The 27128-nt window shown below is 42.8% G+C and overlaps 1 protein-coding gene across 1 annotated transcript; it reads left to right on the forward strand.

The window, feature by feature from the left end:
• On the forward strand, positions 1-26477 carry PANX1 (pannexin 1). The gene is made up of 5 exons (XM_027883307.1): positions 1-214; positions 10034-10173; positions 19976-20199; positions 21662-22332; positions 24062-26477. Exons 1-5 carry the CDS (start codon positions 34-36, stop codon positions 24145-24147), a joined length of 1302 nt encoding a protein of 433 aa, XP_027739108.1. The 5' UTR covers positions 1-33; the 3' UTR covers positions 24148-26477.
• Positions 26478-27128: the final 651 nt, after the last annotated feature.

Raw genomic sequence — 27128 nt, forward strand, 5'->3', positions numbered from 1 at the left:
TGCTGAGCCGAGCCCGGCCACGCCGTGCCCGCCATGGCCATCGCGCACATCGCCACCGAGTACGTCTTCTCCGACTTCCTGCTGAAGGAGCCGCCGGAGACGCGCTTCAAGGGGCTGCGGCTGGAGCTGGCGCTGGACAAGATCGTCACCTGCATCGCCGTGGGGCTGCCGCTGCTCCTCATCTCCCTTGCCTTCGCTCAGGAGGTCTCCATGGGTAACCCCGGCAGCCCCTCTCCCGGCCCGCGGTGGACAAAGGGCTCGGCGGGCGGGGGGCGGCGGAGCGGAGCTCGGGGCGGGGGGACAGCGCTCCGAAGGGCTCCGCTGCCGGGGGTTCCCGCTCGGGGCAGGGCGAAGGGCGCCTTTGAGCCGCGGGGAGGAGAGCTGCCTTCCCGGAAAGCATCCCGGGCAGCAGGCGGTGCTTCCGTGCGGCTCACCCAGGTGTGCTTGGCTTCCCGGCCAGCCCTCCCCGCGCTTCCCGGTGCCCTCCTCCTCGCTGGGGCATTCCTTGGCCGCTGCCGTGCTCCAACACCTCCCGAGCAGGAGCCCTGTCAGCCCAGCCGCCGCATCTTCTCCCGTGGGAATGATGGGGAGCGGTAGAGCCGCGCTGCCCTTTGTTTCCCAGCGCAGTTCAGCCTGGAGCGGGAGCGCCCAGCCGGGATGTGCCCCGGGAACTGCCCGTCTGCTGCCGTTCCCGGCGCTCGGGGTATTTTGCAGTCAGATGTCGAGGTCGTTCAGCAGCTGTCAGGGACAGGTGTCACGGAGGAGAGCTGTCGGACCTCTGCATTTGCACTGCGGAGGCACAGCGGTCAGTGAGGCTGGTCACCCGCAGGACGGGCAGTGGGAGAGCTCTCCAAACCTTTCCCCTGCTCCGCTGCGCTTCTGCAACTGTTTAAGTTTAACTTGGGGTGGGACTTGGTAAATGAAGCTGTGCTTTACAGGAAAAGGGCCAAATTCCAAATTATTTTGCTTTTTTTTTTTTCTTTACCCCATTCCCAAGTTACAGTTGTAGTTGTGCAGCAGCCCTTGATGCAGGGGGTGGAACTGGATGATCTTTAAGGTCCCTTCCAACTCAGGCCTTTCTATGATTCTATAAGAGTTGCTCTGCATTTAAATAGGACTATATGAATGAAAATTTCAAAGGTGAATAAGCAGTACTGTCCATTTTGATACAAGTGTGAATCACAGGACTTCCACCCTTTCCGAAATAGTTTGATTTGCTGCATGTACCTGTTGATTGTCATTCAGTGTTGTATAGCTGATCTACATCATCTATAGGATTGAATCAAGTGAATATCAGGAGAGTGGAAACTGGAATAGGACTGTGAATTAGTGGTGAATCTGTGCATGACATTAATCAGATACCAGACTGCTAAAGAGATAAGATGTCCCAGACTGCTGTATTCACATCTAGCTACACACCTGTTGCAGGAGATGCGGGTTTGACCCTGACCACTGTGGCCCACAATAACTGCACAAGGGAGTGAAGGACAACCAGGCTGGGAATACTAAGACCAGATCTGAGCCCTCTGGCTGCTCCAGTTGTTCAGAAACTGGATGTATACAGCTGTATTCTGTACTCTTAACTGGCTGCTTTTAGTTTTAGATCTGCTGCACATTTCTTCCTCTTTAAACAATGAAAAAGAGAGTTTGCACTTCCACATGCTGCCTTGTATATGGGCCCCTTAGTTCTTCTTTCTGCTTCTACTCTAAAAGTGCTGGATCCAGTTTGAAACAATGCCTGTGTGTCAGGGTTTCTTTTAGTTCTTTCATTTTCTTTCCTTAGAGAAGGAGTGAACACACAGTTGATAGTTCATAGTAAATGTGATAGTTCAGTGAAATGTACCTTTCTTTTGGATGAGTTAAGTTCTCATCTTTCAATTATTTCAATATTAAACTATTTTGAATTGAATCTGTGACTGCAGTAGATTCATAAAGCAAGAATTAAAATGCGTGCTACATCTTGCTTGTGCTTTATTTTGCTTCTAATCCCGAGAACCTGGTAGAAGAAAACATGGGATTAAAAACTGAGCTATTTTAGTTGAAAAAAATAAATATGAAAGTAAGCACGAGAAATACGTCCAGCCCCTGGAGTGGGAGAAACTGCACCACGTGGTTTCCATACAGAAAGTGATAGTATATCAGCCATGCTGCTGTTAGGGCTGTTGCCTATTTCCCACACAGTCCTCACTGTTTAGCAGGCTGGCTGCTTATGGGATGTCCCAAAGCTGTTTCCATTAAGGCTTTTGAGGAAACAGAGAGGGTCTTGAGGTCTGGATATGCCTGGTTCTGTGAGTTCTGGTGTTCAGCCAGTGATAAAATAAGAGAGCAACAACTGTTTTCAAGCACTTCCTGATGTAATCATGCTTTGAAAAAGCCCAGGAGTGCTAAACTGAGCGAAAATGTCAGGGTCCATTTTTAGGTCTGAAAAAGAGCAACTCAGAGGTGGATGTGAAAGTATTTGGTGGAAACACCTGCCTCCAAGTACAAAAACTGAATACCCTTTCCAAAAATGAATGCTCAGCTCCTATTTCTGTTGGGATAATTATATTCTTTCCACCTCAGATTTTCTTGGTGCCTCATCCTTCCCTCTCTACTTTCCTTTCCATTGCAGTGTGGTAGTAGCTACCTGTAATTTTCCTCCCACACCCAGTTGCTCTTAATTATGAAAAGTGATTAAAATGTTTACAAAGGCCATGGAGGTTTTCTGAAGCCGTGAAGTAACTTTTAGTTTTGATAGAAGTTTCAGGAAATAAATAAGATGCCAGATGAATTGTAGAGGAGGCGTGGAAAACCCAGCTGCTATGCCCAGCCGGGGAGCACTGAGGAGACTTCTGGGGTTAGTGCCCATATCCCACTTCAGCACCCTTCAGGGGCAGGAAGAGAACTAAGCTGAGTTTACTTTTGGCTACATTTTAGAAACTCATGGTCAGCTGCAGATTGGTGAGCATTTTAGGCTGGTTCTGGTAGTGCTTAGCTGTGATTGAGCCGTTCTCTTGCTAGCCATGGGAATCTCTGCTGCTTGAAATCCTGCACCTGCTATCTCTTTGCAGCTAGACCTTGTTTTGTACAATTTTCATTAATTTTATATATACTGGAAATATGAAAATAGAAATTACAATAGAATTGTAAGTATTGTGTTGTACATGCCTATAGTCCTTAATTTATGGCTTGATATTATTTCCATTTATTTCCTTATATAGTTTGTCAGGTTTTGGGTAAATATGATGATCAGTATTATGGTAACAGAAACCATCTAAGTGGAGCTAAATCATCCATTCCATGACCCTGTTTTTGATAAGAATAGCTCTGAGTCGGGATTGAGACTTCAGTTTTTGAACTCTGTGTGTGTATATTGTGAGATGTGCTTTCTTACTGTAAACAACTTGGCTGAAAACATAGATATTTATTCCCAAGGCACTGTTTGGAGCAGGATAGCCCAGCCCTAAGCAGGTAATCAGACAAGCAGAGAAGAAATGGAAACAAGTTGCTTAATTTTGGCAGCTGTTTCTAAGTTAGTTTTGGGGAGAGTATCAGTGGCTGTCTTGGATTGAAGCTGAAAGAAAAGCAGATGTGAGAGCTATCCACTCGACATTTACATCTTTTCCCATAGGAAGGAAATTGGGAATTGCTCATCTGTGCTTGTCACCAAATGATGTTGTTGGACCTTTTGTACACAACAGCTTTCAGGCGCTGCTGTGCAGTGGGCAGTGTGTGCTGCCTGCTTTCACTGCAGCTTTGCATGGGAGGTGATGGCTGGGCTGGGATAAGAGGAGGGAGGGAGAGAACTGGAGAGAGGAGAGGAAGGGAATTTTGTGGTTGCCACAAAAAGCAGCCTTTACTACATGTTTGATTTGGGTGTTGGTTGTGCATGGCTCATACATAGCTGGGATGAAATAATCCTCATGTTTTAGCATCTCTGTTTGTTTTATCATGTAAGAAAACACTTTGGAAACCTTTTCCAGGACACATAAACCATCACATGTTGAGTAAAGACTTGGTAAGAAACTTGGTTATAATCATGGTGAATGCTTGGGTAGTGCTACTGGCTTATCAGTTGTGGCAGGATGTTGGGTTAAAAGTGCCTGGCCATGGACCAACCCACAGCATGTGTGTGAATCTGTCAAAATGTCAAAATGAAGATTTGCTGCACTAAAAGCATCTCATTTCACACTGATGGTTTCTGGCGCATCCTATCCTGCTGGAGGGTGCTCAAATTGGGAAGATGTAGCCTTGCCCTACGCTCTACACATCACAGGGTTAATGTCCCCGTTGACCACTTTGGGCTTTCCCAGTGGTGACAATCCTTTCTTACCCTGTTCAATTGCCACCTAATTTCTGGGCAATTTTTTTCCACATTTTTTCCACATTTTTTGTTTTTTTTTTTTAGTTCCCATCGCTGCAGTTGGCTGCCTGTGGGATTTGAGGTGCTTTGGCCATCAGGAAATGCAGGCTGGAGGGTGTCAGTGGGGAGCTCTGGGTGCTGCATCCCAACAGCTTCTGTGGGTGCTACGATGGCAGCAGTGCCCATCTGCAGTAACCCTTATTGCGTGTCCAGCTGTCTCTCTACACAGGTTCATGGATGTTTCTCAGACAGTCATAAAAATAAAATGTATAAAAGGAGAAATTTGTGAGACTAAATCACAACAAATACACAGGAAAAAACAGTCTTAACTCTTGAATTAGGCTCCTTTCCGCTCCTGCTATCCCCTCCCTAGCCCTCGCTGCTATGTCCCTTTCCCTTCATGTTCACAAGTTGCTGGGGAGGCTTTTGGGAAATATCCTATCTTGTGACTTCCTTAAGAGCCAGGGGTTAAGGTTGGGTTCAGCTTAATTAGGCCAAAGACTATTACTATGGCAGCTGCTGGTCGAGAGCTTGAAAAACACCTCCCAGTGCTCCTGAAGCAGGCTCTATGCTAATAGTTGATGTTTGCAAACCTTGCATTTAATTCAGCAGGATGCTCTGAAACCCAGGGCCTTAATGACAGAACTGAGTCAACAAGTGTGCTGAGTAGCCTCAGTGGAGCAGCCGGACAGGCTGTGAACTTCTGTCGACAGATATGCAGACCCCAGAAGCATGTGCTGCTCTTTGGCATGTAAGGAGTGCTCAGGACAGACTATAGAAGTTCCAGCATCAGGCACAAGCCTGCCTGGGGAGACAGGACAAACTTGTAAAAACATTTACTTTAATGTCAAGTCTAAATTGTCATTGGGTGAACATCTTCAACTGTTGGTAAGATTTTTCTTCTGTTTAACTCCTGCAGAGCCAGCTTTATGTTTCCTATGGGAATGACAGTAAGCTGCTTTTGGTGCCAGAGTAAATTTAAAAAGCATCATGGGCCTCTGGTATTGCCTGAGATTTGGGGTATCACCAATGTTGGCAGTGAAGCTAGATGGTCATTGCCACCATCTTGAGAAGTTTCTCCTTCAGATGAAGGGAAATTTTTTTCTTTTCCTGATGTCTCACTGGTGTGAATTTAATTCACAAGGTTTTTTTCCCCGCAAATCAAAAAACTTATTGCTCTGAAGGCAATCCTTCATGAACACCCAGCTTTTTTATCATGATTTTGAGACTCCTCTGAGAGAAAACTGGCAGCCCTTCAGAGAGGGAAAGATACTTGCTGGCTTCTCTGACCCACTCCACTTACACATTGCATCATGTGAGCTTTACGTTCTGCTACTACTCCATAGCCAAAGTAAACCATAGGGAACAAGTTCTTTTCTCCAGTGCATCCGTTTGTGTCTCTCCATACTTCCTTCTTCAATGTGTTGTCTATTCTGTTTCACACAACCTGCCACTTTGATCTATGAGAAGTGCCTATAAATCTAATAAAATCATTCCTTCTGGTTTGCCCTTAGTGCATGTGTGTACTCCCACATGTAAATTTCATTCTTCTTTGGCATGCATCGAGATACCTTTTGTCAAATTTTAAAATATTTTTAATGTTGGTGTGGGAGATGTAACTGTGGATGGTGCCTGGCAGTCTGTACATTGTCTATGTGTGCCTTGATTTTCTTGTTTGGGTTTTTCTTTAGTGGCTACTAAAGTGCATAATTCTTGCTAGATAAAATCAGATGTTTGGATATCATTGCTAGTTCATTTTGCCTTGTGGAAAATTAAAGCACTAATTAATGGCTAGGTTTTCCTCCAAGCTTATGCAAATCTTTTTTGCAGTGTATTAGGAAACAAATAATTACTGAATGCTTAGTCCTGTCAACTACAACCATCTGATCCTGGTTTGGGAAAAGTAATTCAGCATCTGATTAGCTTGGATTCTTGGAAGTACTCTGTTGCTGAGAGTCAACTCTGTTAATTAGATGTGTAAGTCAGCAGGGGGATGATGAGCCACTGGAGAGGAAACCAGTCTGGCTTGCTGATTTTGCACCCTCTTTGGTGAAGGATGCAGCCAGAGGATGCTGAGCCCTTGACTCATCCTGCCTTGAACCCCAGCAAAGCAGTCAAATGTTGAACAGGGACTGTCCTTCAGATTTGAGACTTTTCCTTGGGATTCTAAAAGTTTATTTTTGTACGTAGTTTTCCTTTATTTGGAAAACACCTACAGAGTCAGTAGGGTGGGAATCACAGAAGTGTCTTGTATCCTGCTCATTTAGCATTGATAGCAAAATCTCCACCTCCACTGGGCAAAAGGAGCCAGAGTAGGTCCACTGCTTGCATCTCAATTCTGAGAAGTCCTAGCTGGGGCTGAGACATTTTCTTTTCAACACCTGATGGAGGATCCTTTTCAAATGAACTTGCAAAAGTTGACAAAGTAGATGCAAAGGTGTTACCCCAGGGCAGAGGATCTCCACCTATAGTCATTCTGGCTTTTGCAGTGCTGTATAAGAGCTGCAGAGGAGCCAGGTGCAGAAGTAAAGGGTTGTTCTGGTACGTACATAGAGGAAGTAGCTGGAGGTTTGTTGGCAGAGCACCCACGAAGACGTGCCACAGCTGGGTGGGGTGACAGCTCGTCCTCGGTGCGCGCTGGCTGCAGTGACTCAGGCTTGTACTCTGCACTTGGTTCCATGCCTGCAAGTAATCCTTGCTGCCAGTGAGCAGCTCCATGTAGCAATCTTATCACACTTATAAAAGTGACATTTTATTATACGTGGCTGCACACCTATTGCTGTCTTAGGTTTCTGCAGCTCTTTGGGGAGGTCTCTCTTTAGGATAACCATAGTAAGTGGCATTTTTTTAATCCTTATTTGTTTGCAAAAGTATAAATCAGTTGCTCCCTCTCTGAAGCTGATTTAGGACCAGGGATTACCAAGTGTAATGATAAATTGGCCAAAGATTGTTGTGACAACTGCTTAACAAGTGCAGTCATTTGTTATTCCTCATCCTTCTTGCTGTATATTTTATATCCATGTTGTTATTATGAACTTGGCTGCTGCTTTTCTTTCCCCATCTATTACATGTGGGTGCAAAAGATGGGAATAGCTTCATTTCACCAAGCTTGGACATTTTTCCTTTGATGGCAGAGGACTAATAGCCATTCATAAACTAACTGTGTGCATGACTGTGCACAGTGTGTCTGTGGAAGGCATTTGGCCCTTTGCCTAATTTCTCCTCTAATGAAAACTACAGATTTTATTTTCAATTTCTTCCAGAATAGCCCAACATTAAGTAAATCATCTGTATAGATCTATTGCCATTATTCCTTTGGAGGGGAGAAGGAAGGAAAAAAAGATGGAAAATTGTGACCATGTTCAGAGACATTTAATGATCTGTGTTCTGTGCAGATTATGCCCAAAGGTATTCTCTGTTTTAAAGTCATAACAATACCACTATTACTGCAAAGTTGTAATTTACATCAACAAGTGTTTACAAATAAGACTGCATCTAGTTGATTAAAAACCAGTTCAACAGCTGGAGTGTCCCCAGATTCTGCTTGATGTTGAGCTCTATCTGCTTGGCTCCCAGGTGAAGTTACCAAAGGTTTCCAACCTGCATGCTGAAACACCAGAGATTAGAAGGGTGATGTTCACTGCTCTGCTGCAATGCTGGCATCACTGCAGCTATTCTGGTATGAAGTTATGCACGTGACATTTTGGAGAGGGAGCTGGTTGCCTTTTTCATCACTACTTTTTGAGAAGGGCGCTGTTTGCCATTTTCCTCTCTCCTGCCTTTTAAATACTCCCATCACTTTCAGTGATGTCCCACCCCTTAACGAGAATGAACACATGGAATGTGTTTCTTGTTGTGGATACAGACATGAATAAGACAAAGCAACACTCCATTCCTCTCTCTTTGAAAGGGTCACTTGTTTGCTGCTTTGCACTGAGCACAGCAAGCAGCTGGAGGTTGGTTAAATGATGAGAGCAGGGCATAAATGGTCCCTATCCAGTCGAGAGCAGACACTCTAATTGCCTGCTTTTTTATTTTCTTTTTTCTCCCCACCCCCTTTTTTTTTTATTATTATTCTGCAGTGTATTATTTCTTGAGATTCCACAACTAATGGAAATCTTCTGGAAAGTAAAAACTCACAAAGCTTTGGGAAAGAGCAAGTGTTTGTTTGGTGCCAACTCTGCTAAATCACATGAACTCTGCTCTCATAAACAGTAACTTGTTTTCCATAAAGGAGGCTTGTGACAGGTCAAACCATGATGATCAAACCATGTTCTCATGATGCTACAGCTTAAGAAAGAATTATAATAGTGACTCATATGGAAAGGCTTTTATTCATAAAGCTCCTTGACTATGCTACATTGTAAAGAGCCTGTACAAGAGAGTGTGGTTGGCTTTGTTTCCAAAAGAAGTTCTTATTCTCTGAAAGCTAAACTAGTGAAAAGACATGACAAATGAAGCAATCTTATATTAAATGCCTATTCCCATAAAGCACACAGCAATGCCGTTAGCACTAACTTTGATGGATATATTGAGGGGGAAAAAAGGTAGCAATACTTTCCCTCTTTTGATATTGGCCAAAGTGTTGGAACTTGCTCTTGGAACAGTTGCCTCATGAAAGAGCCATCTCCACTTTGTGTAGTCATTTGATGAAATAGCCGTCTTATTTCAACATTTGTGAAAGTCTACTGGAAATGTGTGTTTTGGGGGGGTGTTGCTTCCACTATCAAAACTTCAGAAGGAAAATTGAACCCCTTCATCCTGTTTTGCTGGCCTAATCTGAGGAGCCACTGATACTCCTTGTCCAGTAACCACTCTTCCTCATTGAGATATGCTGCAGGAAGTGTCACCTGGTGCCTAAAGCTGGTCAGAGCGGAATTTGACCCTAAGGCTGACGCTGGCTAAATAGCTGCTCTTGTTGTCAGTTAATCCCCTGATCTTAATTTGAAGTTTTGAGCAGCTGGAGAGGTCTTGAAAATGAATGGGGATGACAGTGTTATGCATGACCTTGGGCACAGCGCATTGCTGCACTGGTGAGGAGGGGTCTGGCATCCTTTGGAGATATCTGAGGCTACAATTTCTCTGCCAGAAATTCCAGGAGGAAATCCTTGTTTTCTCAGATGTAACTTGAATCCCTCAAAATAATTTTCAGTCTCAGAGGCAGGAGAAGTGGCAGCACCCTGGGCCAAACTTGCCCTTCAATCATTGCAAGGACTGCCAGGTTGCAAGAAAGATGTTTGAGGTCTTGTTTCAATAGATGTGTGAGCTGTAGGTTGTGCTTTTGGGCACGATGGTACGTGATGGCAGCTGTTGCCTCAGGACATCAGCGTCATCTGGTCACACTTTGTACCTGCTCATTCCCTTTTGGCCAACCTCAGTTAAGTGCAAGTGAGACAGGTCTTTGAGGCTGCATTGCTCACAAAACTTATGGAAATCAGCCTGAAAGATGGGTGCTTCTGATGTTCTGTCTCAACCCTTAGGAGACATTAGAGTCCCCGTGGGAGTTTTACCCTTTGGATGCGGTGGGAACTTAGTGACCCTCCTCCCTGCAGATCTGCTGTGTTTTGTCCAACTGCTTAACCTAATAACTTCGGATGCCGTAAAATCTGGAGTGTACACTTTTCTTCCTAAAATTTTCTTTTTTTTTTTTAATCTTTTGAGGATGTGATAACCTTTGCTTTGTTTTCACAGGTGCTCAGATAAGCTGTTTTGCACCCAGCTCTTTCTCCTGGCGACAAGCTGCTTATGTGGACTCCTTCTGCTGGGCAGCTGTGCAGCAGAAGCAACCATCCCAGAACAACTTAGAAAACATACCCCTGTGGCTGCATAAAGTATGTATAGATCTCCATCTCCTAGAAGAGTTATTCCCACATAGAAATCTGCCTTTGCCTCAGTTTTCTTGCTCCTCTGCTCTGCTGTAGTCCTTGGCTTTGAATTGACTCTCTATTTTTAGAACTTTTTTTCCACTCACTTCCAAAGATGGTAGTAGTGGAGAAGGTATTTTCTGCTTTTCAATAAAGGGTCATCAGTTATCTGACACAAGAGTAATGTTAGGGTTGCTATGTTGCCCTGGATGTGAATGCTTTACCTGGCTTTAGCCAGGAACTATTTTAAAACTGGAACACAGGACACAGCACCTGCCTTAATGCTAGTATCAAGACCTTATTTTAGGAAAACAGAGTGGTGCATTTTATATTTTTATTGTGTTACGCTTGGTCAGTTATGCGTGGAGAGAGACTTATGGCAGCTAGACATTTTGGGAGAGATGAAGTTAATCACTGGTACCAGCAGATGTAACCCCTGTCTTCAGTGTGCTCTTCTGCGTGTCCACAGGCTGTTCCCTTTCAAACCGTGAGCTGGCTTTCACTGCTTCAGGTAAAGCAGCATCATACTGAATGCACAGAAAGAGACTTGTTTTGTGGGTAAAAAGTGCAGTGGGTGCTAAGATAGTTGAGCTGGTTCAAAGCAGTTAGCCGAGCTTTGGCAGGAGTTACAAACCAAGTCAATGCCGTGCCAGTGCCTGGAGCTGACTCAGCTCAAGAGGCTGCATTGGCTTGCTTGAGCAGTGCCAATGCCAAAGTAAGAAATGCTTTTGGGGCTCTGCAAATTTGTGTGCTGCCTTCCTCAGCCCTTTTATTGCTTGCCCCAGCAAATAAACCCCTGGCATCTGGGAGTGGAGGAGAAGCTGGTGTTAGAGGGAGGTCAGGTGTGGGACCTGCAGCACTTGTATTTCAGGGTTTTGCTGCTGTATCCTGAACAGCAGGATTATTATCAGTTATAATAATATTAATAATATATAATATTATAACAGTTTTATTATCCAGTCATCTGGTGGTGTCTTATCTGAAGACTATTCAACGCTATCTCTGATTCATTTGCTGACTCAAATCACTAACTGAGGGTTTACTGCTGCCTTCCCCAGTTACTGCTATTCAAAACCTTGACCCAACAGTAGTGTGCTTCATGAATATTAAAACTGGACATGTTGGTTTCTATCCTGAACTCTTCCTTGCTCTGTTAGGGCTCCACTGCATTTCAGCCAGACCTTCAACAGAGGCTAGTCGAAGCTGCTGGGACATCTCACAGTGCAGGTAGCTTGCACGCCTGGAAACTCCACCTGCAAACCTGGACACTTTGCTGCCCCTTTCTCTTGAGGGAATGAGTTCTTGTTACCCAAATTATTTATGTTGATTTTTATGTGACAGTCACCTGCTGACAGCTCTAAGACTGCTAGTTTGCCAGCTATGACAAATAGCTTAGGCAGTCATACTTTTATGACGCAACCCATGGTTTTTTGCTGACTAGTGCTGTCTCAGGAATTGTTGCAGTTCCTCCATGACAGCTCAGTGGTATGTGATGTTTCCTTGTAAATACCCTGCTGACTACCTGCAGGAAGTATCTATGAACAGCAGAGTCAGAGGCTGTAGCAGAGGCTGGGCACCTCATCTTAACCTCCTAGATCTGTGATTAGCCACCCACCCTTCTGATCCAGGCGTTGGGAGCTGCAGGTGCTGTTTGGAGGGCAGTATTAGTTAATATCCTTCTAGTTGTTGTTCTTCAGCTTCCATGCTTTACATGTTTATAGGGAAGGAGTGGTTACAGCTATTAACACTGAACTTTGGTTCCCAGTGTGGTATCTGAAGGTGTCTGGTTGTTCTTTGCATCCAGGGCTGAGAGGTTCTGCACGACATGGGATCACTTTTGCATGAAGACAGCGCTTGCTTGGGTTGTCTCCCAAATCTTGCCCTGCAAGGTACATGTAAGCTCCTTGCTCTGCAGATTTTGGCTAGACAATGAATTTAAAAATGGGCAGAGCAGACCCTTTTGGGGAGCACAGTGATGTTAATGAGAAAAGGGAGCCTTCCTATGCTCAGGTTAGTGGAGACCTGACTCTGCAATGCAAGGGCAGGGATGCACCCAGAGGAACAGCAGGAATCATTAGGCTCGGTTCTTCTGAAGACGACACTTAAAACTCTTTCTGGTTTCTGGGCAGCAGGGCTTTTATTTGCAGAACATCTCAGGTTCTTTCCAATACTCTGACTCAGTATCTCACTGTGTTGGCATGCTGGAAAGGCTCCATAAAAAATACGTAAGGAGGTATTATATTACAGTTTTGGGAGAATGAGGTTGTAGGTGCCAATTCCTGATTAAAATGGATGGATTTCCTTATGGCATGCTGTCTGTGCTCAGTCAAAGGTTTACCTCTCAGGGCAATGCTCAGAGTGGTATGGAGAACAAGTAGGACTAGAGAGTTCTTTGGTGAAGAAGCCAAATCATAGCAAGCTGCTCTGCTTTTTTTCTAAGGTCTGGTTGCCCAGAAGGTTGAAGGTTCAAACCCAGGTTGAATTACAGAAAAGCTGAAAACTTCCCATTTTCCTCCTATTTCAGAATACAAGTTTGCATTGGAATTTTTGGTTTTTTGAACAGTAGAATGTATGTTTTAGTTCTGGGCAACCCCCAAAGCTTGGCAGCTTTACTAGTTGTCCTTTCTGCTGTGGGAGGGATCTCCCAGGGGTTGAATTTATCAGTTTGGAAACTTATTTTGGAGTGAAGGAGCACACTACAGCTTTCTGGGTTCTTTGACTCTCTAGAGATCTGTGTGCTCCTAGAGGATGCCCAGGAACTTTCTCCATGCAGGACAGGAGTTCTGAAATTTCTGGTGATCCTGGAATAACTCTTCACACTGGATAATCCTGAGGAGAAAGCAAATGAGTTGTGTACTCAAAAATACCTGCAGGTAGATAAATGTAAAGAAGAGACTGTGTTAGGTCCTGCCCATATTCTTGGTTTAATGCTAAGATTTCCTCCTCTTTGTCAGTGAAAGAGCTGTCAAAATGATTATGTGGTTGAGTCCTCTGACAAGATTTCTCTTCAGGTTTGTCATTGATGAAACCTGCTGTGATCAGGCTTCACTCCTCTGTTGTCTCTGTTTTCTTTAGGGATTGTCCATTCAGGCTTAATTCCCTTAAGAGGTTTCTTGTGTCTATCTGAGGTGTCAAAGCAGACATACTGGTTTCTAAAGATGGTTGGTAAATAGAGACAAACAGTGGTGAGGTGGGATAGAGGAGATATGTATTTATTCCCTCTATGCAGATACTTTGCTTATTCTCTCCAAAGGTGAGTGCTGCACCTGACAACTTATTTTGGTAAGACTTGTCTTGATCCTGAACTGGAATAGAGGCAAGCTTTTGGCCATTGTGTGTGGGCAGTCTAGTGGAGAAGGAGACTGCACGATGAAGCCTTTTTAATCCATAGTGTGCAGAAAATTTATAAAACTCATGCAGGAGAACAGTGAGCATTGTCTTACTGGGTCTTGATAGCCACCAGACATGATAGCAACCAAGCAAGATGAGGGGTAGTTGAACACTGAGCAATGACCTCTCTACAGCCCTGAAATCTGGATTGCTAGGATGGAGCTGCCTATGATCAAGAGTCTTCTAGGGATAGATCTTCATGGTCTTAAGCTGTGCTAGGGGAGGTTTAGGTTGGATATTAGGAAGAAATTTTTTACAGAGAGAGTAATCAGACATTGGAATGGGCTGCCCAGGGAGGTGGTGGATTCACTGTCCCTGGAGGTTTTTAGGATGAGACTGGATGTGGCACTTGGTGCCATGGTCTAGTATCCACGGTGGTGTTGGATCAAGGGTTGGACTTCATGATCTCCGAGGTCTTTTCCAACCTGGTTGATTCTATGATTTTTTAATTACACTATTTTGTAGTCTATTATAAGGTAATAACAAAGAGGAAGATAAAGGTAAGCAAAGTAGAGGGAAAGGGAATAGATGGTTGTTTAGAAGGTGGCGATTTGTACAGTGCAGGCAAGCAGTTCATGTGACTGACAGCAGAGAGAAGAGGTCTTCCCACATGGCACAGCTCAGAGCGCTCAGTCATCTGGATCAGATCTCTCTCAAACTGCAGGGCAAGTGCTTGGGACCTGCTGATAGCACTCCATACATAGAGTGGGCCTGAAGTCTTTGTGTGCATGAAGTTAAACTTTTTGTAAAAGAAGATTTACCATGGGCCTTGTTCTTTGAATTACTTGTCTGTGAATACACCAAAAAACTCCTTGAGGTTATTGATGCTATGATTGTTCTAGTTATTCAGTGTTTGTACAACTTCTCATTTGACTGAGGACTCCTCAAGTTTCACCTATAAACCCTACCCAGAGGGATTAAGGGCTGTCAGAGCAAGGAAATCTGAATGCAGATGCATTATGAACAATTATTTGAGAGTGTAGTGTTAGAGCTACTTCAATCTGTTGCAGTCATGCACTTCACTCGTAAGAGAGAAGCAACAATCTGTTGATGTAAAATAGTGAGTTAATATACTTCAATGGTAAATGAGACAGTGGTTTAACAAGTTTCAGTGGGAAGATATGCTTCATTATTTAGTACATGGAGGATAGAATCAGAACTGTAGGGCATCCTCCTGTTGAGTCATGAGGTTCAGAAAGGACCCCCTTGTGTTCTAAACTCCTCCTCAGGGGGGAGTTCAGACTTAGTGGCTAAATTCAGACTTAGTCCCAGACTTCGGCAACAGTTTATCTCTAAGTGCACACTCAATCCTTTATATCATTTAGCTAGATTCAAGATTTCAAGGTGTAGCATATTATTGGTCACTTACTGACAATGTTTTACGGCCAGGAATCTCCCAGCCTTGAGGAGTAACCTTGAGAGTATCTGTACTCAAGGGCAGAACCTGGCATGCAGCCTGCAGCCATGCAGGAAAGCTCAGCAGGCACTGTGCTGCTGGTATAGAGCTTGATAATTGACTTATAGTCAGTCTGTATACCAGCAAGAGGTCTGGGTCACCGTTCCAGACAGCCCTTGACTACCAAGTTGCCATCTGTCACCCAAAGTCCAGAATAAGCTGGATGAAAACATCACAGCCTCCACTGCTTAAGCTAATTGAAACCAGAGAAATACAGTTTTTAAGCTATATCAAAATAGAAAGTATTTGAGTGGTGGGATATGATGTGGTTTGAGATTTATGAGAAGGTTTGAAGACAGGATAAGATCTCAATCAGAATGATGAGTCATTTATAGCTGTTTCTTCTGAACACCAGTGAAACATTTCCCATTGCTGCAAACAGGAGTAGGGTTGTATCCAGAGGGAGCTTAATACCTTTGCTTCTGGAAACGTAATTGCCATTATTGGCCTATTTACAGAAGCCTTTCCTTAGGCTCTTCTCAGTGACAGACAGAAATTTGGAACTGAAGAGGCAGACATTTCACCATGTTCATATATTGTAATGAGAAATACTGTAATGTCAAGTGAGAGAAGACAATTCAGTGCTTCCCTCTTTGTTGAATACTGTCTGCAAATTAATTTTCTCAAACCTGTTATTTAGACCTGTGCAACTTAAAGCTTTGTGCCTTGGTACTTGTGCTATTGTTAGTCTTTGGCTGTGGTCAGATATGGTAGAAGTCAGAATGCTTGCAATCAACTTGAATACTATTTGCCCAGACAAAATAAGGACTGAAGATGCAGTAAAATTAGAAAACTGTAGTTTTCTAAATACCATTAAAGTGGTTTTCATCTTCTGCCAGGCATCTTTATCCAGACCTTGGCAAGCTTTCTGTAGACTAGGACCTTGAAAATGCCTTTTACGTCAGTCCACCAACACCACCTATATTTTCTTTGGGTGATAAAAGCATCTTTGAGGTTATAAAGAAGTTCTTTAAATGCCCTTAAAACTTATTTCTGCATACATACTGTGTTTTAGAACAGTTGAAGATGGTGATGTCATGTAACAGGCTGTTTTCTGTTTTAACCTGATTTTATATTTCACCTTCAGGAGACAGTGGTGCCAAATGCATCTTTAAAAGAAAGTTTTGTGATTCCAACATCTTACGTGCATAACCATATGCACATAACATCTTTTGTGCGTAAGCACATGCAGACAGGTTTCTGGAACACTTCTATACCCATGCATACGTTCTGGCCAAACAGTTACTAACAAATTTACTTAAACTGCCTATAACATACGCAGAGCTCAAAGGCTTGTGAAATGAACTGCAGCAGTACAGAACAAGGGGCAGCAACCTCTTGGCTTCGTAGTCTTCTGCTTCCTTGGGAACCTGCTGTACCACCCAGTGTGCTGTCAGACTAAGGGTCAAGCAAGGCAGGAGAACCTGCTTCCATCGTCTTTAGCTTTGAGGAGCTCAGCAATACTTATCAGAAAACATACAGGGTACTGCTGTTCAAGTCCCTGATGCGTGAGCCACTCATTTTGTCTGCCTCAGACTGAATGTTAATCAAACAATACCTATGTCTAGTACCTTCCAGAATCTCAGATTAGCTTAGTTAAAGCTCTATTACTCTGTTTTTGAGTGCCAAACTCGATGGGCTCTTGTCTGTCCTTTTCTCCTTGCATCTGGGTGGCAGGGAAGACAACATTCAGGTTGAAGATGTGTTGTAGCCCTCAATGTACTTTCACTAATGAAGTTCAGAAAGGACCATTTTGGGCAATAGGATGTTTTATCTATTCTAATGTATCTGTTGTAATCTGGTTTCAGAGGACCTTTCTTCAGTTAGCACTCATACCATCTTACATCCAACAATGTGAACTTTCTGTTGAAAGGAACTTGATAACTACACACCAAAGGAAAAACTGAGTTTCACTTATAGGCCAGTGTCTTTCTTTGGCATATCTTTGACCACACAGAATTTGAGGTTGGTGACACTTCCCGTTTAACTTCAATCCTGCAAACTATCCAGAACTGAAGTAGCATTTCCTCCTTGTGTATTTGGCACCTTGGAAGCAAATAAACCATAAAACCATAAACCATAAAAGAAAGGTGGGTGGCACATGGTCATCTGTGCATGAATACTGTGGAGTCCTCTTCTTAAAATGGCGAGTCATTATGTGTGACTGTAAAATTTAGTCAGATGAGCTGGATAACCTGAGTCTGTTGCTCTGAAACCTAGGACTTGTGCCAGATGACTTTGCATTTTCACTTCTGCCTGTTGGTTCAGGGCCTTAATTTTTAATGATTCAAAACAATTTACTAGTTATCTAAGCCTACTGTTAACAAATAGAACAAGTGTATCTTTCATTTTCAAAAAAGCCAGAATCCGAGAAGGATGGAGTCGTGCGTCAAGTGCTGTGGAAGGGCTGACAAATACAGGCTTTTGTTTCCAAACGAAAAGAGCTGGACTAATGGTCACGCTGCTGCTCTGGTTTTGAGACCATTCAGAACAGAGCTGCATAGTGTTTGCTCATGCTGCCATAAGCTACAGCTTTGGGAATGATGAGAATCTGACGATAGGAAGCCCGACAAATGCATTGCAAATGTGCCTTTGCCCCAGTGGTGTGATGCTTCTAGGTGAGGAGGCAATGGTGAAGGAGTTGGGGAGAGGAAAATGTGCAAGAGAAGATGGGAGAAGCTGGTTTTCTTAAGGCAACAACCCAATGAGATAGGGGAGATGGGGGGACTGGAGGACATCTAGGGTAGAATAAGAGGGCTGATGCCAATTTGCCACACAAGTGCAGAGTGTACCCACAGTTTTTCAAGGTGTAAAGGAAGAGGTGGAGACTGGGACAATGGAGGTTTGGGGCTGTGACTTCAGTGTGTCAACTGTCTTGCCTCTTGCCACATGTCTTGTAGGACTTGGGGTAAAGAGATCTCAAGGATTAATGGGATACCACAGGTGGCATTTCCAGTTTTGAAGATGAGAAAGGAAATTCATAAGTCTCCTGATGCCTGTAAAATTTTGAGTGAGTAGTAAAGCCAAGTGGTATAAACCCACGTAAGGGGCTTTGGTTGCTTCTTACTAAATCAGATGTTTCTTCGTTGTTTCTTTCCTTACCTGGTACCAGTGGAAAGGAGCTCAGAGGTGTATGACACAGAAGTAAGTGTACTCAGACAGGCTTTGCAGCAATTTCTACATAGTACAGAATTCAGAGAACTGACAGAGCCTGGACATGAAACTATAAAGCTGTGGGTAGGCCAAGGCATCCATGACAGACCTGTGAGACCTGGTGGCATTGTCCACAGGGGTAAATAAGGAGAGCAGATTCTTGTGCTGTTGGGCTTGAGTTGATGAGATATTTACAAAAATGTGTTAGACATGCCAGAGCTTAACATCTCAATTGGAAAGGCTAGACCTGGAAAAAAGAAGATGATCTGAGGTTATCTGCCGTGTGCAAAGAGGGAAGAGAGGTGGTAGTGGGACCAGAGCTCTGGACAGTTTTTATGGGCTGCTGGGGGTAGGGAAAGTCAGTTTTTATTTATGATCTAATACATCACATGCGTTCCTACTATCAATAATAACACAGGATTTTGCTTTAATGGTAGATCATATTAGAAGTAACTTTCCTGAATAAAATGTTCAATAACATAAAATTACCTATTTTATGCATGCAAAACTTTAATCTTTCTTCATTAATGCAAACACAAATTAACATTGTAATATTAGGTCCAGATTCTTATCTTGTTAAATACCTACAAATGTAAGTGGAGCTTTTCCACTGGCACTGATTAATGGCTTCAGTCCAAGTTTCCTCTAAAATTCTCCACTGGCTTTTTCAATGACTGTGCATGTGCACATGGCTGTAACACTTAAGATGCATTACATATGTTTTGCATTTCTTCACTACAACTAATTTAAAATTCCTTTGGAACTGATGCTAGGTTTGAGTTTAGTGTGCTTGTTAACAAAAGTTGAATGTAACTAATTGGAGTTTGGACAAATTTGTAGTAGATTTCATTAACTAACTGCTTGTCTAACCAGATCTTACATCATGTCTCTGTAAGGGTAATGTTATGTATGATCGTACACCTTGAATTTAATGTCACAGTAGATAGAAAATACCATCTCTCCAGCATCTGGAGGGAACTATGGTTAAAATCTCATGATGAAAAACTCCTACTTGCTGATGGGTAGAAGGAAGATGGAAAGACCAAACTGTTGTATTTTATATCTGCTTCAGCCCTTTCCCTAAGCAATGGGGACTGCATAAAGGCTGACTTCTCAGTGCTGCATTAACACCAGACCATTCTGATTATATGTATTGGTTTCCATTTAGGAGTTACCTGAAAATAAATACTCTGAAATATTACAGCCAAACTTACATCCTTTACAGTTGTTGTACATCATGCACTCTGAACAGACGTGTTTGCAGGCAGATGCAGAGCTATTATGGGTCTATTCATTAACCTCCTGGCAGCGAATGGAAAGCAGGAGAGATTTTGCTAGTGTTTGGAGCATTCTAATTGCTATGAACAGTAATGACATGTCTGGGAGGGAGTGTGACACTATCCTCTTCTTCCAGTCAGCCTCTCTAATAGCTGCTTTGCTTTTCTATGTGTTGTTGCCCAGGTTAGTGCTGTGCTTCTCAATGTCAGCTCGAGCAGTGCAGTTATGAATATGTTTGTTTGTTTGTTTGCTGTATTTTTTTTTGTTTGTCTGCTTTTTGTGGTGGAGAGCTCTAAGCAGCAGCAAGGTCATTGGAGCTGTCTGGAAAGAGATTTTGCTTCCTGCATATCCTAGTGGGTTTTACTAGAAGGATTTAAATAAACTGTAAGGGAATTTAAAAGGTTTATAGGGAACTTAATACTTATAGGAAATGATTGGCTGACTTATTTTTTATGCAGGTAAAGCTTAATGAGGATTTTTTTCTCCCTTCAGTTCTTCCCATACATCCTTCTGCTCGTCGCTATCCTGCTGTATCTGCCATGTTTGTTCTGGCGCTTCACAGCAGCACCTCACCTTTCCTCAGACCTGAAATTTATTATGGAAGAACTTGACAAAGCCTATAACAGGGCAATCAAAGCTGCTAATAGCATTCGCAGTGGAGACTCCAGGGATCCTACTGACTTGGTTCCAGCTGTTAATGAGAACTTGACACAGAGGTAAGATGTTGGGACTTGGCTTTCTTTGCTCTTTTCCTCAAGTTTGTAACAGATGTGACATCTGTACTCTCTTAGAAATTTATTGCAAAGGTTTGAATGGTGACGTGACATACTTAAATTTGTCTAAAAAAAGAGAAGATACCTGAAATGATTACTGTGAGCACTTGGAGCTGGAGCTTATAATGTTCTTTTTTCAAAGAAAACATTTAATGAGCTTTTCAGATTACTGACTACATGAGATGTTCTGATTTCTTTAGTTGTAGTGGGCGTTAAGTAGTTTTACCCACCACAGTGTAAGAAAACAGAGATGCTTCAGTCCTCAGTTCTTAATGTTCTGGCACACTGTGAGTCAGTTACTTGTCATCTTCTGTCCTTGAAGATCTAGGTCTGCAAAGCTTCTGATCAAATTGAAAAACAATAAAAAACAAAAACCAAAAGCAACCCCTCCCCTCTCTGATCAAATTGGTGCTCTGTTCTGATCAGATCCAGTTTCTGCTTCCTTCTGCATCAGGGTACCTGTTTCTCTCTGCATGGGGGGGTATACTGGGGACTTAGGTCCATTCTTTGAAATGTGAAGTTAGGTCTTAACAAGGGAGAAGCCTTCCAGTGTTCAGTCATTGAACAAGTGCTTGGGAAGTCTGATTTTTCTCATGGATTTGCTTACTAGACCTGTTTTGTATTGGAAAAGATCAAAAGTATTTTTTTGCCATGAGGTCTGTACTCTTTTTCAGTTTTCCAGTGTTTGAGCTATTTTGTCTCTTAAGTGACTTTTCTGTATTAGAGTGACAATATTCTTCATTTATTTGCTATTCTGTTGTTCTTCTGCTGACTTCAATAAAACTACCCGTGCTTTACCCCAAAAGAAGATGTGGGCCTGTTGGAGCGGGTCCAGAGAGGGTCACCAAGATGATTAGAGGGCTGGGACACCTCTTCTGTAAAGACAGGCTGAGGTTGTTCTGCCTGGAGAAGAGAAGGGTCTGGAGAGACCAAATTGCAGCCTTCCAGTGCCTAGAGGGGATCTACAAAAATGATGGAGAGGGGCATGTAATGACAGGATAAGGTGGAATGGCTTTAACGGAAAGAAGGCAGGTTTATATTAGATATTCGGAAAAAAATCTGTGAGAAACCTGTGAAAAACCCTGTGAGAGTAGTGAGGCTGGCACATGTTGTCCAGAAAAGTTGTGGGTGCCCCATCTCTGGAAGTGCTCAAGGCCAGGTTAGATGAAGCTTCAAGCAACCTGGTCTAACGGAAGGTGTCCCTGCCCATGGTAGGAGGGCGAGGTTTGGTTGGAAGTATATGATTTCTAAGGAACTCTTCCAACCCAAACCATTCTGATTCTATGATTTTAAGAGGGATTTCTATCTTGTGTCTATTTTAGATTACTAGATTTTATTGATATTTGAGGTAGGTTAATGCAGCATCTGCTCTATATGATTTGGTGTTTTTTTCTCTCTTTTTCAGTTTGTGGGAAATATCTGAAAGCCACTTTAAATACCCAATTGTTGAGCAGTACCTGAAGACGAAGAAGAATTCCAAGTGTTTAATAATTAAATATATTACCTGCCGTTTACTCACACTAGTAATTATTTTCATTGCATGCCTCTACCTGGGCTACTACATTAGTCTCTCCTCTTTGAGTGATGAGTTTCTCTGCACTATCAAAACTGGGATCTTGAAGAATGACACAACTGTTCCAGAAGTGGTTCAGTGCAAGCTTATTACTGTTGGTGTTTTCAAGGTACTCAGCTATATTAACCTGATAGTCTATCTGCTAGTGATGCCGCTGGTAGTGTATGCAATGTTTGTCCCATGGAGGTGGAATTCAAGTATTCTCAAAGTGTATGAAATCCTGCCAACTTTTGATGTTCTGAAACTCAAGTCAAAGTGTTTCGATGACTTAAGCCTTTACCTCCTCTTTCTTGAGGAAAATGTGAGTGAACTTAAATCATTTAAATGTCTCAAAGTGCTGGAGAACATTGCTGTTTCTGAGAAGTTTGATGTCATGCAGCTTTTGGTAAACCTTGGTACTATTAAGACTGATACCATAGATGGGAAGCCAGGGACAGCTGAGTTGGAGAAGCCTGAAGAAACAGCTACGGAAGATCTGGAAAAAGATACAACAGAGCTACAAGGTAAGCCAATCTAGGTATGTATTCCTACCAAAAACATTTTAATATATTCCGTAAGGCAACGAATCACCTAGTCCTTGCTATATTGTCTGCAGTATAACTGCTATAACCTCACGTCTGTGCTGGAAGATTGTGGTGTTGCACTTCAGGCTAGACCCTGAAGCGTCTGTTAGATGTTGGTCCTTGCTGACACGTCTGCTGGAGCACCAAGGGGCTTCAGCTGTTTGAACCTGAACTTCTTAAAACCCCCTGCACAGTAGAAGAGCACTAGATTGATCTACAGTAGGTTGTGCTTGAAGAAGCTCCAGGAAGAAATCTGGTGCTTTCAGGACTCCTTTTTTTTTTCCAGAAATTAGCTCCGAAGTGTAGTAACTGCTGCTTCTGCTTCTCATTCAGGCTTTGGCAGAAGTCTTAGGTGAATGTAAAAATTAGTCTGATGCTCAGAAATGCTGCTGATGGAGGAAGAGAACATGATGAAAGAAAGGAAGTGGGACTGGGGCCACTGGACAGGTTCCTGTTCCGTTTTACACAGAGCAAGGAATATTGCATGTAAAGGGATTTTTACCAAAGTGGTCTGAGACATTCTGAATTGGTGCAAAGATTTTCTGAATATCCCACCAGTTCACAGACATGATAGGCTCTGAGCAATCACTCCTATATGACATATAGTCTAGGATTCTGTCCTAAAAAGTGTGGTATATCTTAATTGTGATTCCAGTTCCATCCTCAAGTGCATTAGAGAAGCCAAATATCCAGGGAGAGGCATAAACCAAAAGGTTTTACAAAGTTCTTCAGTCCTTGAAGTGATAATGCTTTAAAACATTTGGCAGCTGACCTGAGTAGGTGAGCATAATGCTGGGGGCAAATTAAAGAGCTGTTTCAAAGGCAGGAAAAAAAATCTATTTTCTCTTGAGGAAGTCTGCCCTGTACTTAATGAAGAAGAAGCAGCAGTACTCAGGTGCTAACTGTTCCTCTGTACTTAGGTCAAGCAGTTCTGGTAGGCTGACATTTGAAGGCGAAGTCAATTTAAATAAGCAGAATTAGTTTCAAACTAGAAGAAGCATTTCTGGCAGCCAGCTCTAGTAGAGCAGTTGGGAGTAATTCTGGCAGAGTATAGTTTTTCTTGTAAATGTGTCCCTTTACGAAATGACAGGTGGGTGGATTTTGGTAGGGGAAGGTAAGAGCCCAAGATGAAGGAGCTCAAGGAGCTCTCAAGGAGCTGAGAAAGTTAATAGAAAATCTGACTCATTTTTAGCTGAAAGCAGAACTTTTGAAACTACTTTCATCTCACAAAAACACTCATAAGACTTACTTTTGCCCAGAACAGGACAAACTCGTGCTTGTAGCTCTGTAAAAATGCATTGCAGAAAGAAGCTGCCGTTTCATGACAGCTCTGGCTGGTGCAGCCTTCTCCTGCCTGGGGGCAGCTGCAGGCTTCACTGCCCATCATCAAGGCTTCAACCATGGCTCATCGGTTTTTCTTCTGTCCCTAGTGGCATCAGCATGTTTTAATTAATAATCATGTTAACAAAACACTGGTAGATGCTGTCTGGGCTAGAGATGTGCGGGGCATCCTGCGGCTGGGTGCCACATCCGAACAGCCAGGGGCAGCTGAAGGCAGCATGAGACAGCCACCGGTGCAGCACGGGCGTGGGGTTGGTTCCTTTGTACACAAGAAGATCTTGAGTGGTTTTGTAGCTCATTCGCTTCTAAAGTTTTACTTTCTCTGTAGTTTTGACAGACCATAACACGAGTGGCAACGTGAATCCGAGAGAAGACAAAAGACTTCGCCAGAGACTTATAGATTCTTCGTGCTGATGCTTCCCTGCTGCAGGAGGCAGGAGCTCAGTTCTGCGGGAAGGCTCCTCCTCTGCCTCTGCTGCACTCAGTGCAAGGTGCTGCTCTTTGAATGCAACTGTCTCCATCACCTGACATTCCCCAGAGGCCAAACCGGTTTACAGACTACTTGATATATATTCAGGAGTCATGCGCCTGAAAAAGCATGTTGCAGACTTTCATTATTTATTTAAAAAGACTCTAAACAAACCACACCCAAGGAGCAACAAGAATAAAAGATTTCTCTCATGAGTGACAAGTGACGCGCATTGAATGCAGTAGAAGCTGGCAGCTGGAAAGAGCTCACACCACACTGTACAGGGATGGCAAATGTAACCCCGCATTGTAACAAAAAGATGGCCACGTTGCATCCCGAAGTGTTGGTCTGCTGGGAGTGGCCATATCAGTTCTGGGGTTTAAGTAAGGTGACTTTAGGCCCTCTGCCCTGGAAAAGGCAGTTGGGAGTGGGGTTTTTTTAGGGAGTCTGGTTAATCTGTACCGGGTGGCGGCTGGCCACTGATATTGGCTGTGTCTTCATGGGAAAGATAGACGTTGCTCTGTTCAGCCTAAGATGTCTTCGTTAATCATACCGACATTCATGTCTTGGCATTAAGTACTTGTCACTGGTCGAAAAGAAACTACAAACAGGCTTAGAATAAGGGAGTAAATATTAGGGATTTTTAATTTTCTATGTGTTAATAAATTAATAATGTCTTAACCCCTTTTTTTACAAAATGTACTGGTATGTAAGTTAAACACTAGTTTAATTTTTCTCTCTTAGTTGTTTTGGTCTTAGTGTCAAACAAAACTGCCTTGGAGTTTTGGACTGAAGATCAGTGGAGTTGGTTCCATTTTTGTAATGCTTTGTTGAAGTTGTTTCATAGTGTTTTTATGTGTGGAAGCTTTTTTAGACATATTTGTAGTATCAAATGCAATATTAGTCTTGCTGTTTTCCAAGCCACACTTGAGAAGACAGACTTTGTATTACAGTAGCACCTGAAAGCCTCAGCAGAGCCAAACACCTGATAGCCAAGGTGAGGTAGATGTAAAAAGAAAAGGTGGTTTTCCACACACACCATGTGACTGTATTTTAATTAAAGATAAGATGTTGAAGTGGATTGGAACAGACAAGGGGGAGTGTTTTTACACTGGAAAACTCTCCTGGATTGTTATTGGACTCTTCGGAGAGAGCAGTATTCAGCTTTAATGTTGTCTCCCGGGCCCAGGACCTCCCCTGGGGCCCAGGACCTCAACCTTCAGTGAGTATTAAAATGACCTTTGTCTTGAAATTTTAGATAGAAGGTAAGGTGGGTGGGCGGTGAAGCACCACAGTAGCAGCGTGAATGTTTCACAAATGTTATATGCTGATTTGTTGTATTGTCCATGTAATTGAAATGATTTGCCTTTCACCTCTTCCAAGTTGTCTTTTTAAACTGCCCAGAAGTAGGACTTCTTTTATAGCTAGATAGGTTGTCCCTTTTCCAGTTCCTCTGTGTCACCCACTGTTGTGATTTTGTCTGCTAGCATTCTGCATGTGGCTGTGGATGAGGGAGAAGCAGAAGTGATTGGTGTTACCATTTTTGCACAGAACTCTTTCAAAGAGATAGTGCACCTACTTGAATTCAGCGGCTGTTGTTGAACAAGTGGATCCAAAAGTGCTGCCATACTATGGGCTACCATTACAAGAACTTTTCAGTTATATGGCTTTCAGCTAAGACAAGCCTTATTTTAAAATAAATCTTTAAAGCCATAGTATTACGCTACCTCTGCACAGGAGAGCAGCACAGCTGCAATCCTAATGTCTGTTGTACTACCATCAAGAAACAGGGCTTGTGTTGGATAGTGGTGGTCCAAACTGCTGAATTTTATTGCCATACTTCTGACAGCAAACCTACAACTTCTCTGACCTTTTCTAAACTCTGTGAGGCTGTGCTGATGTGTTGCTGATGGTCCTTTGTATACGGGCAATGCAAGTGCACATTGTGCATTGTGTGTTTTGGGCAAGGAGCTATAGTGCAATAATAAGATTTTGTGATGTGGATGTATTTGAACTGTCTGATGTAAGTAGAGTTCTCAGTCTTTAAAATTCAAAGCTCCTGAAAGCTGCATGTTCATGTTTCAAGTTGGATATATACCTAACTTTTTACTAATTCCCCTTTTGTATTTTAAAATATGACTTGCAGCAGTGAATCTCTTGTTGTCTTCCAAAAGTGCTCAATAAAATACATATAAATTCTCCTTGATTATTTAAATAAATCAATTCTGTGAACTACAGCAGCTTAAGTAACTGAAGGTTCCAGGAACAGTCATGTCTCACCATCTAAAAACATGTAGTACAAACATGTGGGCTGATGCTAAAACCCTGAGTGAACATTTGGACAGTAGTTAAAATTCTGTATTCTCATAAAATTGTCAGAGCAACATGAATGGTTTCAAAATCTATTTAACCTTTAAACACTATTGAGAAAATGTCAGCACATGATAAATAGACTATCCATCATGTGAGTTACTATCTAATAATTGGCCACAGTTTCAGCATTGCACTTTTCAGATGTATCTTCCTGTTTTAAGATGTGTTTCTGAACTGCCTAGCTCAAATCTACTTACATTTTAGTGGCACTGCGCCTGCTGTGTTTTGCCATTTTCAAAAGCTGGGCTTAATTCCAATCTAGGTCTGCATGCATCTGTCCTGTTGTAAATACACCAGAAAGTAAAATGGCAATGTTAAGATTCAGCTTTGGTCCATGCCATCCTTTTTTGACTCCTCTCTCTCCATCATTTGGATATTAAGAGTTGCAGCTAGTGCCTCTGCATGCTCTTTGCTCTTCAAAATGGCTCTTAGCTTCCTTGTGAGATTTAAAACTTGTGATTTAAATGCAGAGAGACAGTAAAAAATGTTTATTTCATTAGCAGATGGTGTGCCTCTAAAAGCAGCTGTATCCTGCTGTTTTTCCTCCTGTGGA

Source organism: Empidonax traillii, unplaced genomic scaffold (assembly GCF_003031625.1).
Source record: "Empidonax traillii isolate 1590-97213 ecotype Southwest subspecies unplaced genomic scaffold, ASM303162v1 scaffold123:size1378231, whole genome shotgun sequence".
Taxonomy (NCBI): Eukaryota; Metazoa; Chordata; class Aves; order Passeriformes; family Tyrannidae; genus Empidonax; species Empidonax traillii.